Source organism: Dipodomys spectabilis, unplaced genomic scaffold (genome assembly GCF_019054845.1).
Source record: "Dipodomys spectabilis isolate Male_0828 unplaced genomic scaffold, ASM1905484v1 ptg000018l, whole genome shotgun sequence".
In the NCBI taxonomy this organism is placed as follows: domain Eukaryota; kingdom Metazoa; phylum Chordata; class Mammalia; order Rodentia; family Heteromyidae; genus Dipodomys; species Dipodomys spectabilis.
The window spans coordinates 3,303,109-3,321,343 of record NW_024870695.1 but is presented as its reverse complement, the minus strand read 5'-3'; the positions used below and the strand labels follow the sequence as shown (position 1 = coordinate 3,321,343).

At 49.6% G+C, this 18,235-nt stretch overlaps 1 protein-coding gene across 1 annotated transcript; it reads right to left on the bottom strand.

The window, feature by feature from the left end:
- Window positions 1–763: 763 nt before the first annotated feature.
- Drg2 (developmentally regulated GTP binding protein 2) lies at window positions 764–17,435 on the bottom strand. The gene is made up of 13 exons (XM_042673946.1): window positions 17,242–17,435; window positions 13,137–13,297; window positions 9,744–9,833; window positions 9,241–9,301; window positions 8,492–8,582; window positions 7,871–7,943; window positions 7,669–7,759; window positions 6,716–6,813; window positions 6,256–6,332; window positions 4,745–4,833; window positions 2,947–3,005; window positions 1,879–1,932; window positions 764–1,523 (listed from the first exon to the last, which is right to left on the bottom strand). The coding sequence occupies exons 1-13, from the start codon at window positions 17,303–17,305 to the stop codon at window positions 1,437–1,439; spliced, it is 1,095 nt and encodes a 364-aa protein (XP_042529880.1). The 5' UTR covers window positions 17,306–17,435; the 3' UTR covers window positions 764–1,436.
- Window positions 17,436–18,235: the final 800 nt, after the last annotated feature.

Here is an 18,235-nt window from a genome sequence, read left to right as displayed (position 1 = left end):
TCCTGTTTTGTCTCTGGAAAGGCACAAGGAACCTGAAGAGCTGGGCTGCAATAGTAGCACAGATCCTCTGCTGTCCACCTCAAAGGTACATCTCCCCAAAGAAGCTTTCCCTGCTGGTCAGGGCTCAAAGCCAGCATCTTTGACCTTTCCATGGAGGCCTGAGCCTCAGGAAATACACCGGCCACTTTGCACTCACAGAAGAGCCTCCAGCCACTCTGGAGGGGCCACCTACCCTAGTGGCTGGGCCTGGCCTTGGGAGGGGCCATGTGGGTACCCACAGTCACTGCTAACCTTCCTAGGCCTGTCCTGTGCCTGTGCCACAGAAGACCCCAGCCTCCTTTTTGCCACAGAGTCTTAGGTCTGACCCCCTCACCTGAGCTCCTAGACTTCCTCACTTCCTGTGAGGTTCATTGCTGAACTCATCCCTGGTGACAGTCTAGGAAATTTATGAAAGTTCCCTCAGTTCGGCCCATCAGTGATGGGAAGGAGGGAATGAGAGAGAGAGGGAGCAGCTTATACTAAGCAAAAGAAAGAAATGTACCTATCATTTGATTTGGAAGAAATAGTTGTAATATCAAAGTTTGTAGAGTTCATAAGCTTTATAGACCATGATAATGACAATTCGCCTTGTGAAGGTTAAAATGTTTTTGTGACTTTAGCTAAGTATCACTATCTCACAATACTGTAAAATTTATGTAATCACTTAATCTCAATAGATATTTAAAAAAAAAGGTCCCTCAGTCCAACAGGAATTGATTTTATTTCAAAAAGAGAGCAGGGATTAGGGGGTCTAGGAAACAGTCCAAACTCAAACATCCGTATCTGGTAAAGATGCCCCTAGTGGGAGGGCAGGGCGAAGGTCCTGGTTTATGCAGGGCAGCGGCTGCCCTAGGAGGGTCTGAGGGGAGAGGCACTTTAGGACACTTGGCTGTGCTCTGATTTCCACCATGGGGCAGCCCAGGTGGGAAGGACCTGTGGGGTTTTGTCCTAGGACCTCTTCTCCCCAGTACAGAGAAGTTGAAGGAACAAGGTGCCCCAACAATAGCCAGAAGCTTGGGAGCCTGGACAAGCCAGGCTCCTCACCCTGCCACTGAGCCTGCCCACTGGCTCTAGGTCCTGGATGGGAGTGGGTGATTAACTTGTTCCCCCTATTCAACGGATGTTGGTGAGGGATACAGGCTGTGGGCTCCCACCTATGGACTTCATAGGGGGATTAGGCTCGTGGGAAATGTCCCAACAGAGTCAAGTGCCCAGTGGTCACCCCTCAGCCCCAACACTGCATCAGCTGCCTACTAAAGAGGCTTCTGGAAACAGTGGGCTTGAGAGTCTCCTTCCTGGGCATTTGTATTTTTCCTGTTCGGGTTTGGTGTGTCCCTGTGGGTCCATCAGAAGCTAGGCTGGCTGGTGGGCAGGCAGGAGGCTGGTGGGTAGGGCTGCTACTTCTTCACAATCTGGATGACATCTTCATGCTCCATGGTGTGGGTCAGGCCCACACGTTGTGGACTGTACTTGGTGCTGGTGCCCTGGGCAAGGGTGAGGTAGATGGGCACGTTAGCCTTGAACACGCCAAGGCTGGAGGAGGTGAACTGGGCCTATGCTGGGGGTCAGGGTCAAATTGGGGTCCCGTACTGCTAGCTTGGGGGAGGGGCAGACAACAGGGTGTTCCCTCCATGCTCTTGAAGGTATGGAGTCTTGAATCCAGCTTGGGTCAGCACACACATACAAATACAAACATTCATGCATGCACATGCACCAAGAAGATACACAGAGTCCCCGTATAAAAGAGCAGGGAAGTTGTACAAAGGCTTGAGAACACCTAGCTCTGAGCCTAAGCCGGGACTGTTGGGTTAGCTGTCCATCTGGCCCATCTGAACTCACCCACACCAAGGCATACTTGAACTGGCTGGCAAGTGATCGGTGGATGCGATGGCACTGTGGAGAGGAGAGCAGACAGAGAGATGAGGCCTGGCACAACCCAGCCCAAGCCTGGGGCTGGAGCCAGTCAGCTGCCTTCCCACAGGTGCTCTGATAACCCAGGCTGCAAGTCGAGGACTGCCACGTGCCTTTTCCCCTGTGTAAGTGCTTCATACATTCCCACTCCCAGGTACTCAAGAGCTGTGGCACTCTGTCAGAACGTTCTACAGTTAGCTATTTTCTACCTGATTTGCCCAAAAAACCTGACACATATTCCTCCTGGATGGGCCAGGGTGGTTTTTCAAGACATCTACCTCAGCCTGGAGTCTCTCACTCTCTGGCTCCAGCTGTGGACTAAGCCCCCCTCACATCCCACCTCTTTTCCCCTCAGTGCATCTGGATGGGGAAAAAGCACAGCCTGGAAGATGGAATGAAACTCTGGAGGAGGCAGTCAGCAATTGCCACACAATGTGGACCCTTGGTTGCCATGGTAATGACAGTATTGTAAAGGTAGCAGGGAGCAGACTGTGCAACCTTGCTCCTCCCTCTATAGGAGGTAGCAATTCTCAGTCCTAGTCAACTCTGCAAAAGATAGAAGGCAGAATGGGGGCAAGTACCTCTCAAAATCTCAGCTCCAGCACTGTTGCAGAAACTTAACTAATATCAAACAGCAAGCTCTACTGGATGAACACCAGAATGGTCCATGACCCCATGACCAGGGCACAGCAGACTGGGAACTGGTGACAAGACCAAACTCCCTGTTGCCTAGCCACTGTCAAGAGGTGAGCTGAGAACTGTACATGTTTGTCATCATTCAATGACCCTAACTGCCCAGCAAAGGATGGAGACTCTACATGCAGCTAGGAAGACGTGGTATAACCTTAACCCTGGCCTAACTAATCTAGCTTCACAGCCCGCCTCAGCGTCCGAGAATGAGGTGAGGGAGCCCACTCCAGCCCAGCTAGGAGTGTCCTAGGCAGAATGGAGCCTGCAGAGCTCCTAGAGCCCCAGTCTGGACAAGTCTCCACTTACCACGTGTTCCACAGAGGCCCCTTTCCGGAGAATGATGGCATCTGTGAAGTCTGGCCTTTCTGTTGGGAGAGATGGGGGAGCATGAGCCAGTCCTAGGCTATGATGTTTGAGATTCATATCCAAAGGGGAAGTGCTAGCTGCAGAGCCCCATGCCTGGGCCTAACGTTGCCCCTGGCTATCCAGCATACCCTTGGTTCTGTCTTCTGCAACCTTGACCTTAACATAGAAAATCAGTCAATTGCCAGGTACTATAATCCTAGCTACCTGAGGCTGAGATCTGAGGATCATGGTTCAAAACCAGCCTGGGCAGGAAAGACCATGAGACTCTTCTCTCCAATTAACTACTAGAAACTTAGAAGTGAGCTATGGCTCAAAGGAATAGAGTGCTAGCTTTGGGCAAAACAACTCAGGGACAACACCCAGGCCTTAAGTGGTAGAATGCTTGGTTTGCATGAATGAAGCCCTGGGTTTGATTCCTTAGTACCACATACACAGAAAAAGCTGGAAGTGGTGCTGTGGCTCAAGTGGTAGAGTGCTAGCCTTGAGTAAAAGAAGCTCAGGGAGGGGCTGGGAAGGTGGCTCAGTGGTAGAGCGCTTGCGTTGCATGACAGAGGCCCTGGGCTTGATTCCTCAGCACCACATAAGCAAAAAGAAAAAAGCCGGAAGTGGCGCTGTGGCTCAAGTGGTAGAGTGCTAGCCTTGAGCTGAAGAGCTGAGGGACAGTGCCCAGGCCCAGAGTTCAGGCCCCATGACCGGACCCAAAAAAAAAAAAAGAAGCTCAGGGACAGTGGCCAGGCCCTGAGTTCAAGCCCCAGGACTAGCAAAAAGAAAAAGAAGGGCTGGGAATGTGTCTCAGTGGTAGAGTGCTTGTCTTGCATGCATGAGGCCCTAGGTTCGATTCCTTGGCACCACTAAGTAGAAAAAGCCAGAAGTGGTGCTGTGGCTCAAATGTTAGGCTAGCCTTGAGCTGAAGAGCTGAGAGACAGTGCCCAGGCCCAGAGTTCAAAACCTACAACTGACAAAAAAAAAAAAAAAAAAAACCAAGAGAAAGAAAATCGATGAATCAGTCTAAGTTAGGATTCACAAGACAAACCATTTAGAGCATCCTGACTGAACAGATAAAAAACAAGCAGCTGCTGAAGTCTGGGCAGGAGAGATGTGTATTCTCGCCTCTGCCAACCCTTTGTCAAGGCTGACCTAAATTGTTTGGAATGGGGGACTGGGAAGGTGGTTCAGCGGTAGAGGGCTTGCCTTGTATGCATGAGGCCTTGGGTTTGGTTCCTCAGTACCACATAAGCAAAAAAAAAAAAAGAAAAAGAAAAAAGGTGGAAGTGGGCCTGTGGCTCAAGTGGTAGAGCGCTAGCCTTGAGCTGAAGAGCTGAGGGACAGCACCCAGGCCCAGAGTTCAGGCCCCATGACCAGACCCAAAAAAATAAATTAAATAAATAAATAAATAGCTTGGAACTTGGGACACTGGGTGCCTGGGGTATGTGAGTGTGTGTACCAAGGGACAGGGATGTGGAAAGTGCCTAAAGCTCCTGACCAGGAGGGAGAGGGGAGTGCAGGGGTGGGAGGGGGTGTAGTAATGGGGCTGCCACTGGATAGGGAGGGGCCAGTGTGGAAAAGCCTCAAGACAGACATCCCTTAACTCAAGATTTTCTGCACATGGTTTCATGCCAAGGTGTCTTTCAGCCTGGGGCAGAGGACAATACCCAGGTGCAGACAAACTAGATCTCTGGGAGCTAGCTTCATGCTGGCTGGGGAGACTGTTTTTTTCTTGAGATGAGCACAGACTCACGTCCTCTCTTCTTGGTATAGATGCAGGTCAGGGCCAAGTACTCCCAGAGCATCTCCAGCAGGTAGTCTAGGTTCAGCTTCATGCCGCAGCTGTGGAGAGGTACCACAAGACCCTAGGGCTCAAAGGCCATGATTTCCATTTTTTACCCCCCCTACCTCCCTGGCCAGGCATGGTACCAAGGCCAGTGTAGCCCTGCTAGCACAAGGCAGGGAGATAAGCCTGTCATCTTGAAGCAGCTGATGCTTCAGCCACCCATAACTCCCTTCACTCATCCAGTGCTCATGCCCAACAGCTCAGTCTGGCCAGGTGGCGGTGGTTCACATCTATAATCCTAGCTACTCAGGAGGCTGAGATCTGAGGATCATGGTTCAAAATCAGCTTGAACAGGAAAGTCCATGAAACCCTTATCTCCAATAAACTATTCAGAAAAAGCCAGAAGTGCATCTGTGGCTCAATGCTATCTTTGAGCAAAAAAAGCTCAGAGACAGAGCCCTGGCTGAGTTCAAATCCCAGGGCTGTCAAAACAAACAAACAAACAAACAAACAAACCTAAAAACCCCAATAGCTCAGTCTATGCTATGTATAGGTCCATAGTACCTGTGACCCACACGGGACTGCTGTGGGGTGACTGGCTGAACTGTGACAGGACTGTGGGCAGAAGCCAGGAACATGGAAAACTCAACCCTCTCTGCGAGGAGAGGGGCTGCCAAGGCACAGGGTAGCCATCAGGGATTTCGGCATGCAGGAGCAGCTTGGGTACTGGGGGTAACCAGGACTAGGTAGCCCAAAGTGATTGCTTGAAACAGTGTAACCCCAAAAGCCATGGTGAGCATGAGCAGATAAAGGTGTCCACGCTCTCATGCCTCGAGGATGAGTGTGTCCCAGGTAGCTGAGGAGCCTGGGGTACAGGGAGGAGAGGACTGAGTCTTCTCTGAGGGACAGACACTACTCTTCTAAGTGGCCACAATGCTTCAACAACAGTCTTCATCCATCATTTCAATTGTTACCCCCACTTGGTCCCTGGGCATCCTGGTCCCACTGGGAAATCACCAAAGAACTTAGTTTGAGCAGGAAACAGCAATGTGGTTCCTGTTTGAGGAAGGGTTCCAGGTGGCCAGGGATAAATCTTTTCCATCTAAAAGCTTTGTTCCCTTTTCCTTGGAACTGTGATCAGACAAAAGCCAGGCCTTCCAAGAACCAGCAGAGGCCATCATACCCAAGACTTTCTGGGGCCTGCAGTTCATTACTAGGCTAAGAAGCCTCTGAACCTCAGCCTTGGAGCTGAAATATGTTTTTTTGGTTTTTTTTTTTTGTTGTTGTTGTTTTTGTTTATGTCCAGAGGCCACCATACAGGCCAGTATCACCAGTTGTTGCCAGGGGTTGGGTGGGCTTCTTGCATAGTTCTTAGGCTTCATAAACTTATTTGCAGCTGGAGTTGCCTGGCTCCTAAGCTGAGGCGGCTAGGAGGCCTGAACATGAGACAGAAGAGCAGCAAAGCACCAGCATCTCACCTGATCACTACACTGTTGGGTTTCCGGGCCAGGCGGTCCACTTCTTCCATGGAGATCTGGTCAATCTTGTTATATACCTGAGAAGTGAACAGGTGGAGGTGAGTGGTAGGGAAGAGCAGAGCAGTTCAGGATGAGGTTTCAAACCATGGCTGTGGTTTGAACTCACTTACATACTTCCCCACACTGGCCCCCACACTGCCTCAAGACTGGCAAGACAGAAGTGGCTGATGGCAGCCAGCCTCCCCAGGAGGAAAGAATGGATCAAACCCTCATTTCAAGCTGACCATGTCATGCAGAGGATGCAGACCCCTGACTCTGCTCTTCTCAGAAGCCTGCTGAGAGGGAAGCAGCAAGGGCAGCCATGTCCATCATTGGAGCTCAGGAGATGCATTCAGAGCAAAGGCCATGTGGCCTCCTCCAGGATACCCTCCCACATGGGCCCCAGAAGCGTGCCACTTACATACAGACAGGGCATGTACACCCGGTTGCCCACTATCACATCGATGAACTCATCTGGAGAGCAGTCTTCTCGGAAGAGCACTTCCGCATTGAAGATCTCTGAGGGGCTCAGATTAAGGACGACCTGTGTACCAGTACTCTGTGCGCTTTTCAGAAGAGAGTAGAGCAGCAAACATGCTGGTCAAATGTTTTACCTGATTGCAAAGCTTGAGGAGCCTTCTCATCCCCACAACGCTAATCCACAATAGGTTCTCATCAACAAATCAACAAATCTCAAAGCCTTGTGCCAGCAGCTCAGACCTGTCATCTTAACTATTCAAGAGTCTAAGATCTGAGGATTGAGGTTCAAAGCCAGCCCAGAAAGGGAATGTCTACGAGACTTGTATCTCCAACTAGTCACCAAAAAGCCAGAAGTAGAGCTGTGGTTCAAGTGGTAGAGCACCAGCTTTGAACTTAAAAGCTAAAGGACAGCACCTAGGCCCTGAATTCAAGTCAAGGTAAAGTTTAAAAATGTGCAAGTCCAGGTGCACATGAATGGTGTGCCATGGCCTGTGCCACTCCCGCCTGTCCTTGGGGACTGTCTGCCAGTTCATGCATTTCTGAAACCAGGGGCTCCCATCCTGCTGAGTGGCCTCTCCTGCCCCGTCAGGACTGACTTAATAGGTCCCCTCCGTCTCTGAGGCCTCAGCCTATCCTCTAGGCCATTAGCTATACACAGATCCCTCAAGCTTCTCTAGGTCAGGAACCCCCAGGCTTCATGATCCTTTCCCATGACATCTTGCCTTTCTTCTAGATGTCATCTGACAGCATCCAGGACTCAGTAAGATAGTAGGAAGCCATGCTTGTCAAGTTGGTGGCTCACACTTGAAACCCAGCAGGCTTGTGTGGCTACCAGCTGGAGATTTCCTGGGACAGCTTGACGTCTCCTCTGCTTAGCCCTCCTCTGAAGGATACTGTACTCATGCAGGATGAGCTGTACCAGCTTCTCTGAGCACTGGGTCAACGTGACCGTCGAGTTAAAGGAGATGCCACCACCTTTCTTGGGCTGGAACAGGCAAAGAGAGTAGGGAGGGTTATTGATCAAGGGACAAAGAGATGGCAGCGCCACCTCTACAGGGGCTATGCCACACCAACCCGCCTGGTGGGAGGGCTATACCTTGAAGTAGATGTTGGGCTTGTGCTTGTTGAGGCGGATGCCCACCGACTCCAGCTCCTTCTCTAACAGAGACCTAGGAGATATCCACGAGCCTCACCAGCTGCCCTGAATAGCATCTTAGTGATCCTGGCAGTTCCCACTACCTCGAGACCAATTCTCTAGCCTTCTCCCTAGTAACCCAACCCCTGAGAATTGTTGGGAGCTTCAAACTCTTTGTCATGGCCAAGGGGAGGCCAGGCCTGTCCAATTTACAATAGCTGGTGTGCATAAGTGAGTAGTACGAGCCCAATGAGTTGCCCAGGGACAGAGAATACTATCCCTGCCCCCAAAACTCCTATGGGCCTGCTGCTATACAGGCAGCTGCTATGCCCCTACATGGGGCTAGACTTCTGGTAGATTCTGGACAGTATTTGGGCATTCAGATCTCTGTAGCAGAAGCCCAAGATGCCTGAACACAGCTTAGTGAGGGGCATGTTACAGGCCAGGTAGTGCTGGTCACAGACAGCCCTGTGAGAACTCCAACAATGACAGTGCCAGGCACCCCTGGAGGGCTCACCATGATCTCAGACACATGGCCCATCCCAGACATGTGAGCCTGCCTTCCCGCCCCACCACGCGGACCTCTGCACCTCTCCCTTGGTGGCATCCAGCATCATGATGACAACATCAGCTGTGCGTGCCACAGCGATCACCTGCCGGCCACGGCCTTTTCCTGGATGGGTAGAAGGAAGTGGTTACACCCTGACGAGGCACACCCACATAAACAGGAAGGACCTGTGACTTCCACCTAGCCTCTGACACCCTAGACTCCTGTCTTTACAGACCCACCATGGTCTCTACTACATGCCATCATTTCCTTGACCTTCTTCATTAACCCATGGCTGTTTTACTCATGGAGACTGTTTTTTTTTTTTTTGAGTTAAGGTCTCAGGATAGCCTCAAACCAGTGATTTTTCTCCTTCAGTCTCCAGCGTGCTGGGATTATTGGCATCGAGCACTCTGGATTATTGGCACCACCCATACCCAGCTAAAGCTGATTTTAGAAGTTGCAACCTTAAGTGGGATGATAGGGTAATAATAGCTATCCTCTCTGCCCCTACCTTGCAGCAGGCCCAGGCTAAGATGCTTTGTATACATTTCTTCCTTTAATCCTCAACACTGCTGAGAATTCAACATTATCCTGCACATTTTGGAAGTAAGAAGACTAAGGCCCGGCTTAGAGAGACAAGCACACAGCTAATATGGCTCCAGCATTTGAACTTGAGCCTGTTCTTTCTAGAACAGAACCAGTGATCTTTGGTCATCTCCACGTCAGCTATACTCAGTGACAGAGCTCCATCCTGACCCCCACCCGCCTGTCTGGCTCTCACCTTGTGCTGCGCCTTCAATGATTCCAGGAAGGTCCAGAAGCTGGATATTGGCACCTTTGTACTGGCGAACAGAAGAGAAGGGTGAGGTAAGGCCAAGGGCCCACGAAGGCTCAGGATACTTACAACAAAACTGCAGCTAAGGATATGGGAAACACAGGTGCCAACTGTGGACAAGTCGGAGTCCTTTCACCATCTCAGCCTGGCACCAATCACAGCCTAGGAGCTGGAGCTTTCTGGGAGGGTCTCTGGATCTTCTATATCACTTGTTAATAGAAGCAGCCCCTTACAAACACACTAGATCACCATGGAAATGCAGCCACAGCACCAATTGCCCACAGCAAGCACAGCTAAGGGCCCTGAGGCTTTTGTGGGGGGGGGGGGGGGGGAGGACAGGTGCCAGGGTAAAGCAACCAGCTTACCCCATGCCAGGCCACCCACCCTCACACATTCAAGAGCAACACAGCACACTTCTCTTCATTGGGAGTCCATCATTCCCCACTTACTTCAATGACTCCAGGGATACACGTCAGGGTAGTGAACTCATAGGATGCGGCTTCACTGGTTGTGGAGGTCATCAGACTCAAGAAGGTGGACTAAGAGAAGAAGAAGGTCACAGCACTGAGGAGTCTCTTTCCAGGCTCCTGGGAGACTGTGCAGGGCTGGGGGTTGCTGGGTAGCAGAAAGAGCCTTTTTTGCCATGGATTTGGGGCCAGGAGGGCTGTCTCTGGATTCACACCAAGGCTATGTTCTTCCAAATCCTCAGGCTTGTCTCCAGTAAGCTGGGAACCCGTTTCTAAGGTGCTCCACACATGAAGTAGAAGCCTTCCCCTGATCCCACAAAATGCTCTCAGATACTAATGAAACCAGAACCCAGAGTTCACTGCAGCCCTTGGGGAGAGGTGAGGGATCATGCATGGGGATGGAGGCAATGGGCCTGAGACTGATGGTTACCAGGGCACCCAGCAAATGCTCTGGGAACCCAACCTTGAGGACACCCTGACCTGTCTGACCCAGGGGTGACAAGCTGGCCACTTTCATGAGAGGTGAGTTCATATTCCCAACAGGGCAGGTGGGATCAGACCCCAGGAGGCACAGTCCTTGGTAATTTCTATCAATGGCTTTCTGACACACCAAGTACACAAAGGGTGAAACACAGCACACAAAATACTGCCCAGTCTGCGCAAGCACTCAAGAAATACTCTTGCCATCCATGATCATCTGCTTAAGTGAGTGGACTCAGAAGGTGGCTCTATACTGCCCTTGCTGTAGGCCCGAGCACGACTCATGTAGCCTTCCTTTAGGTAGCTTCCTGACTGGCCTCTACAGGTCTACCCTTTTCTTCTCTGACCCATTATCTGCACAAACACTGATTCTGTTAAAAGTAAGTCAGCACTCAGATCTTAATTCCTAACACCATTCTTCAAAACAGGAATCAGGGTTCCTTGGGGAAATGGCAGATCCCAGACGAGGGCAACCATGAGATAACATGAGTCTTAGTGTCTTATGGTTTCAGAAATTGAGTTCTACTAGAAAAACAAAGACAGGTGTCTGTCCAAGCCACTAGTGAAATAGCTCTGAAGTCAGAACAACCTGAGCAACAAAAAAACATGGGGCTGAGCACCAGTGGCTCCTACCACCTAGGAGGCTGACATGGGAGGATCATGGTCAAAAGCCAGCATGGGCAGAAAAGTCCGTGAGACTCTTATCTCCAATAAACAGAAAGAGCCAAAAGTGGAACTGTGGCTCAAATGATAGATACAGCACTATCCTTGAGCAGGGACAATGCACAGGCCCTGAGTTCAAGCCCCAAGACCAGATTAAAAAAAAAAAAAAAGAACATGGGCCAAGATTCCAAAGCAAAACAAACACCTACCAGTCCACACTGATTAATAAATATTGGGACCAAACAAAATCTGGGGTTGGAGCGTGGCTCAGTGGTAGAGCACATGCTTGGTAGAGGCAAAGCCCTGCCACCCCAGCACCCAAAACAAATAATAAATCCCAAATAAATCGAGACGAGAACTCTTCCCATGCAGGAGATTTCCAAATAATTTGTGTAACTCTCCTTGCCCAGGAAGGTATGGGCTGCTCACAGTGCCTTCCCTCAAAGGCTCAGTGTGGTTAAAGAGAGGCAAATAGAGGACTTATGAAGGAACTTACCATCCCTCCACCCCAACCTGGGCCAGGTGGTCAAGTCAATGTCCACAGTGTAATTCACAAGGTAATATAATAACACTGGGTCTCTGTGAGCTTCTTCACTAAACCAGAACCCTAGCTGACACAGAGAAAAACATCAGGCAAACCCAAGGTGAGGGACTTTCTACAAAACATCTGCTCAGCTCTCCTCAAAGGTGTCAAGGTCATCAAACCAAGACATGTTGGGCTGGGGATGTGGCTTGGTGATAGAGTACCTGTCTGGCATTTATAAGGACCTGGGTTCCATTCCCAATATCATAGAAACAAAAACGAACAAGGCATGTTTTAAAAACTGCCTAGAATTAGGGAGACGGTAAATTGACTGCAATGTGGGATCTCAGTAGGGAGAAATTCAAGTATGAACTTGGGTGGACAACAGTACCACTCGCCCTAAGCTGTGACAAATGTGCTGTACTCACACACATGATGTTAACAACATGGAAATGGAATGTAAGGTCGATGGGAGCTTTCTAGCTACCTTTGCAACTTATTTTTTGCTGGTCCTGGGGCTTGAACTCTGAGCCTGGTCACTGTCCTTTAGCCTCTTTGTGCTCAAGGTTAGTGATCTACCACTTAAGCCACAGTGCCACTTCCAGCCTTTTCTGAGTGGTTTACTGGCGATAAGAGTCTCACGGACTTTCCTGCCTCGACTGGTTTCGAACTGTGATCCTCAGATCTCAGCCTCCTGAAGTAGAATTATAGGCGTGAGCCACAGGTGCCCAGCTGCAATTTTTCTTTAAGTCCCAACTTTATTCTAAAATTAAAAACTTATTTAAAAGTAATTCAGGCAAGGGAAAGAGTGACATTGTCTAAAACAAAATGTACTTTTTACCTGACATGTAACTTGTAACCCTTTGTACATCACTTTATAATAACAATTTTTAAAAGAGTAATTCAGATCATGTTTCTTTTCTGCTCAAAACCCTGTCATGATGCTTAATCTTTATACATAAATGTAAGTCAATATGGATTTTACACAAATATTGAACTGCAACTGTTTTCATGTCACTTTTCACTCCAAGCGAAAGTTCATTTGAGGGCTCAGAAGGCCTCCATTCTTTTTTACTTTCTTCTGCTCTGCTGTCCTCAATATTCACTCAGACCCAGCTGCCCTGCTTCCCTTAGCATCCCAGGAAGACTCCCCCAAAGGGTCTCTGTACTCACTATTCCTCTGGTCTGGAATATTCTTGCTCATGGCTCTATAAGTTCCCTCACTTTCTTTGGGCTTCTGCTCAAATAACTATGGACTACAGAATTCCTCCCAGGCCCTGCCACACCTCTCAAGGGTTAGACCACTGCCTTCTCTGGGTAGCTCTGGCTCATCACTTGATAGGTCCCCAACTGTATTTGCTTTCTGTTCTTTTCCCTAGAGAAGAGGAGCTCTGTGTGGGCAAAATGGAACAGAACAGAACTCTTGTTCCCTGCCATGTTTCCAGTACCTGCCATATTGCCTGGATACAAGGTGCACAATAAATGTCTTGTGCCCGTGGCTGAGTCAGGAGGCTGAGCACAGCTTCTCTTGCTAATGAGAGGCAAAATACTCTCCAGGTTAGGCTCGAGGGGGGAAGGAATGGAGATGGAGAGACCAGGCCCTGGCCTTGGAAGTGCCTGAGACTACCAGGAAAGGGAGGGAGGAGATGGCCATCTGTCTGGAAGATGTTCTCCTGCCTTCCTCCCCAAATCCACAGACCGTCACTAACCTTACCCACAGAGGGAAAGCCAATCAGGGCCACTCGGGCGTCTCCAGACTTCATGACATCAAAACCCTCTCCTTTGGATGGGGCTGATTTGGACGGTTCCAGGAGCTGGGCCCGATACTTGGCGAGTTTTGCCTTTAGCAAGCCCAAGTGGTATTCGGTGGCTAAAAGGCAAAAGTAAGGCAGAAGTGAGTGCCCTGCATCCCATCAGATGCTGACTGGGAAAATCAGAACCAGATAGCAGTCGCTGAGAGAAAACTTGGGTCAGGACCTCTGGGCCTAGTACCTGCCCCTGCTTCCAAAACACATGGCATTTTCTGCACTGCTATCATGTACTGGAAAGGATGGGGGTACAGCCAAGTAGTAAAGTACCTGGCTAGCAAGTGCAAGGCCCTGAGTTCAAACACCAGTACTGGGGTGGGGGGGAGAGTACTGGGATCACCAAGAATAAACTACAGTATATAAGAGAAGGCTTCAGTTTGCTTTGTTTGAATAGACCTTTATCATTCTAGGATGTCATGCTGCCAGGCAGAAAACCTGAGTGGCTACATAAGACTTACCTGCCCTGCCCTGGTCTGTATCATGGCTACCACCTCTCTGTGATCCCACCCAGAGCTGCGGCTATTTCACCAGTCCCCAGCGCTCACACAGTAAAATATGTATGTAAATATATATTTAATACACATATACATATACTAGGAATTTTAATTTTTTTTTTTGTTTGTTTGTTGGTTGTGGAGCATGAACTCTGGGCCTGGGCATTGTTCTCGAGCTCTTCAGTTCAAGGCGAGCGCTCTACTGCTTGAGTCACAACGCCACTTCTGGTTTTCTGGTGGTTAATTGGAGATAAGAGTCTCACAGACTTTCCTGCCCAGGCTGGCTTTGAACCGAGATCCTCAGATCTCAGCCTCCTGAGTAGCTAGGATTATAGGTGTGAGCCACTGGTACCCAGCTAGGAATTTTAAATTTAAATTTTTTTTTTAACTGGTCATTGGGCTTGAACTCAGGGCCTAGGCACTGTCCCTCAGCCTTTGTGCTCAAGGTTAGCAAGCTACCACTTGAACCACAGCACCACTTCTAGCTTTTTCTGAGGAGTTTATTAGAGGTAAGAATCTCCTGGATTTTCCTGCCTGGACTAGCTTTGAACCTTGATCCTCAGATCTCAGCCTCTTATAGGCATGAGCAAGAAGTGCTTAGATGAAGTTTTTTAAAAAGATAGAGTTTCAATGTGTCCAAGATGGCCTCAATGTGTGTGTGTGTGTGTGTGTGTGTGTGTGTGTGTGTGTGTGTGTGTGAACAGTGTTATACAGAAGTTGAGAGCCTGTGTCAGAACCCCATTCTGTTATTGCTCGCTATTTTACTTTGGAAAAATTGGCTTCTTCATCTGTAAAATGCAACTACTGGCAGTACTAGCTACTTGATCAGATTGCTGTAAGGCATAAAGACAGACAGCTAAGAATTAAGAGCCTGCTTAGCAGAAAGTGATCCCCCAACATAAGCTGGCTCTTACTATTTACAATCAAGCCCACCCTTGCCTAAAATCTGCCTCATACCTCTGTTTACTGTCTTTATAGCTCTTATCAGTGTTTAGAACATTCTGATTTCAATAAGAGAGGCATAGTGGTTATTGTATCCTAAGCTTCCTTAGTCCAATGCTCAAGACATGTTTTTAGCAAGTCAACTGGTAGGCTGCTGGCAGCAAGCAAGGTCTTAGCATTATCAGTCAGGTCATATGGTCCTTTACTGTCATCCTAGATCATCCTCAAGCTTCTCTTTGGAGAAGGACTGGATCTGAATCATCTTTACAGCCTCTTGCCCACCACAGCCCCAGCAAAAAAGCATCTGTGGCCTCCCTGCTATTTTGGGGGGCTTGTGAATAATGCTGCATACAGCTGCCACAGGGAACTTTAAAAACAGGAATCCTGGGGCTGGGAATGTGGCTTAGTGGTAGAGTGCTTGCCTAACACACATGAAGCCCTGGGTTCCATTCCTCAATATCACATAAATAGAAAAGCCAGAAGTGGCTCTGTGGCTCAAGTGGTAGAGTGCTAGCCTTGAGTACAGGGAGGTTCAGGGACAGAGCCCAGGCCCTGAGTTCAAGCCCTAGGACTGGCCAAAAAACACAAAACAAACAAACAACAACAACACCCAGGAATCCCACTAGTCTCTTCTCTGCTTGACACACTTCACCACCAACCACCAGCCCAGCATCTTTCCTGTTGACTTTTAAGGCCCTACATGCCTAGCCCCCTTCTCTCTCATCACTGCAACCCAGCACCAAACCTTTAGCTCTTGAATAAGCCAAGTTTGTTCCTACCTTGGGACCTATGCACTAGTTGGTTCCTTCTGCCAGGTACAGTCCCCTGCCCCCAGATCTTTGCATGGTTTTGTCCCTTCTCTTTCAAGTCTCAGCTCCTAACCCTTATAGTGGTTTTTTCTATCATGCCCCTAAACAGACTCAATACTAACCACTACCGGCTGAAGTTATCTGGTTTATTTGATGATAAGCTGGCAGGATATGGACAGGAAAGTCAGCTCCAGGAGGGCAGGGATGGGTATGCTGTGTTCACTGTCTTTAACTTGATGCCTAGCACTATAAAGGTTCAGGAAAGGTTTAGAGAGTGAAAGAATCAGAGGCTTCACGACTCTGACTCCTCCTCCAGACCTAAATGGAGCTAACAGGCAGACACTATGACCTGCTACCTCACATTTCTTGCTTCCTGTTAGCTGAAGCCCACAAGACTGTCTTGTTGCAGGTCTCATTACTCCACATCCTCCTGATCTAGATTTTTTTTTACTATCCCAGGAACACAGCATGCTCACTGTGATTCCCATGCCTTTCCTGGCCTAGATACCCTTACAGCAATGGCTGGGTCCCACTTCCTCCTGTCTCTCTTGACCTTTCTTCCCTTACAATCTGAGGCATAGCTCTGATGCTCCCATACATGCAATTTTATATTGGGTGGTTTTATTTTATTCTTTTGTGGTGTGCTGGTACAGGGGCTTGAACTCAGGGCCTCTCACTCCTGTTTAGCTTTTTCATCTCAAGGCTGAAGCTCCACCAGCTGAACCATAACTCCTCCACTCTTGGATTTTTGTTGATTAATTGGAGATTAGAGTCTCTTGGGCCTGGTGCCAGTGGCTTACACCTATAATACTAGCTACTCAGGAGACTACGATCTGAGGATCGGATTTGAAGCCAGCCCAGGCAGAAAAGTCCTTAAGACTCTTATCTCCAATAAACCACTCAGAGAAAGCTGGAAAGTGGAGCTTGGCTCTAGTGGAAGAGTGCTAGCCTTGAGCACAAAGAGGCTCAGAGAAAGCACCCCAGGCCGAGTTCACGCCTCAAGACTAGCAAAAAAAGAAAAAAGAAAAAGTCTAGATTTGTTTGCCTGGTCTGGCTTTGAATCAGGACCTCAGATCTCAGTTTGTAGCTAGGATTACAGACATGAATAACCAGCACCTGGGCTTGGGTGATTTATTTAAAATATTACATGCTCACCCCGTAACAGTGCTTTACAAATGTCATCTAAATAAACAACAGGAGCTAAGATACCGAGCAGGGAGTTATTATCCCCATTGGCAGAAGGGGACACCAAGGCCCCAAGAGATAAAATGTCTTTCCAAAGTTTCCTGTAGCAAGTACTGTGGCAGACCTGGGGCTCAAAGCTAGCCCTTCCAAATTCTAGGGTTCTGATTCTCTCCACATCACTTTGCTGGCTCCTGGCCACCTGCTGGAGTGAGGGTTTTCCGAGGGTGTGTGTGTGTGGGGGGGGGGGGGGGGGGAAGAGTGTCTTCTCTTCCCCTCCTCAGCACAAGATGAGAGAAAATCACCAGGCCTGGCCCTTAGGAAACCTACAGGTTGGAATCCCGGGCCCGCCCCCCTTTTTGGCATAGCAGTGATCAGATCTCTTGGGGGGTAAGGGGGACCCAAGAGAGCATTGGAACCATTTTCCGCTTGGCCCTATCTCGTGCAGGCTGGAGGGCCTCGGCTCTCCTCCGGTGCTTCTATGCGGCCCCGGACAGTACCGAAGGAGCTGTTCTCCCGTTTTACAGATGGAAAAACGGAGGCAGGCAGAAAAGGAGATTCCGCCGAACTGGGCCTCACCCTTGTTCTTCTGCGTCCGAGCGATCTCCTTCTCGATCTCCGAGATCTTCTCCAAGATGCCCATGGCTGCAGCTGCTGCAGAGATTGACAAACCAACAGCGGCGGCGGCGGCGGCGGTACAGGGAATTCCGGTTTGACGGCGGAGGCCGAGCTGTCGGCACCCGGAAGCCTACGGAGAACAGCGTCCTCGTGGACGCCCGGTGCCTCTGGATTCAGTGTCCGGACAGGCGACGTAGAGCACAACGCCACACACAATCTGTTCCGCACGCCGGGTCCAGGGCGGGGCTGGCTGGCTGGGGCCTGTGGGCGGAGCCGGGGCCAGGCAGGCCGGGGCGGGGTTTTGAGTTTCTGGACCTGTGCTGAGACCAGAAAGAGGGACTCTCTAGGGATGGACCCTGGACTGGAGACGCTTTACACTGTGCCAAGAAGAGGCGCTGAGCTGAAAACTTGGTGGCTCTCATTTTGGAGAAGGTTAAAAGCATGTTCCTAGGTAACATCTAGTGTGTGTGCGTGTGTATGTGTGTTCTCCCTGGTAGTAGAGCTTGAACTCAGGGTCTGGGCGCTCTTAGCTTTTTTTTTCCCCCTTTGGACGGTTAAGGGACTTGAACTCTGAGCCTGGGCGCTGTCCCTCAGCTCTTCAAGACAAGCGTTCTACCACTAGAGCCACAGAGCCACTTCCGGCTTTTTCTGTTTATGTGGTGCAGAGAAATCAAACCCAGGGCCTCATGCATGCAAGGCAAGCACTCTACCACTGAGCTACCTTCCCAGCCTCATCTCCTGGCTTTAGTGCAAGGCTGGATGGAGTTCTACCACTTGAACCACAGCTGTACTGCAGGATTTGTGTGTGTATGTGATTAATTGGAGATAAGAGCCTCACAGACTTACCTGCACCGGCTGGTTTGGAACCATGACCCTTAGATCTCAGCCTACAGAATAGTTAGAATGAGGGGTTGGGAAGGTGGCTCATGAGGCCCTGGGTTCGATTCCTCAGCAC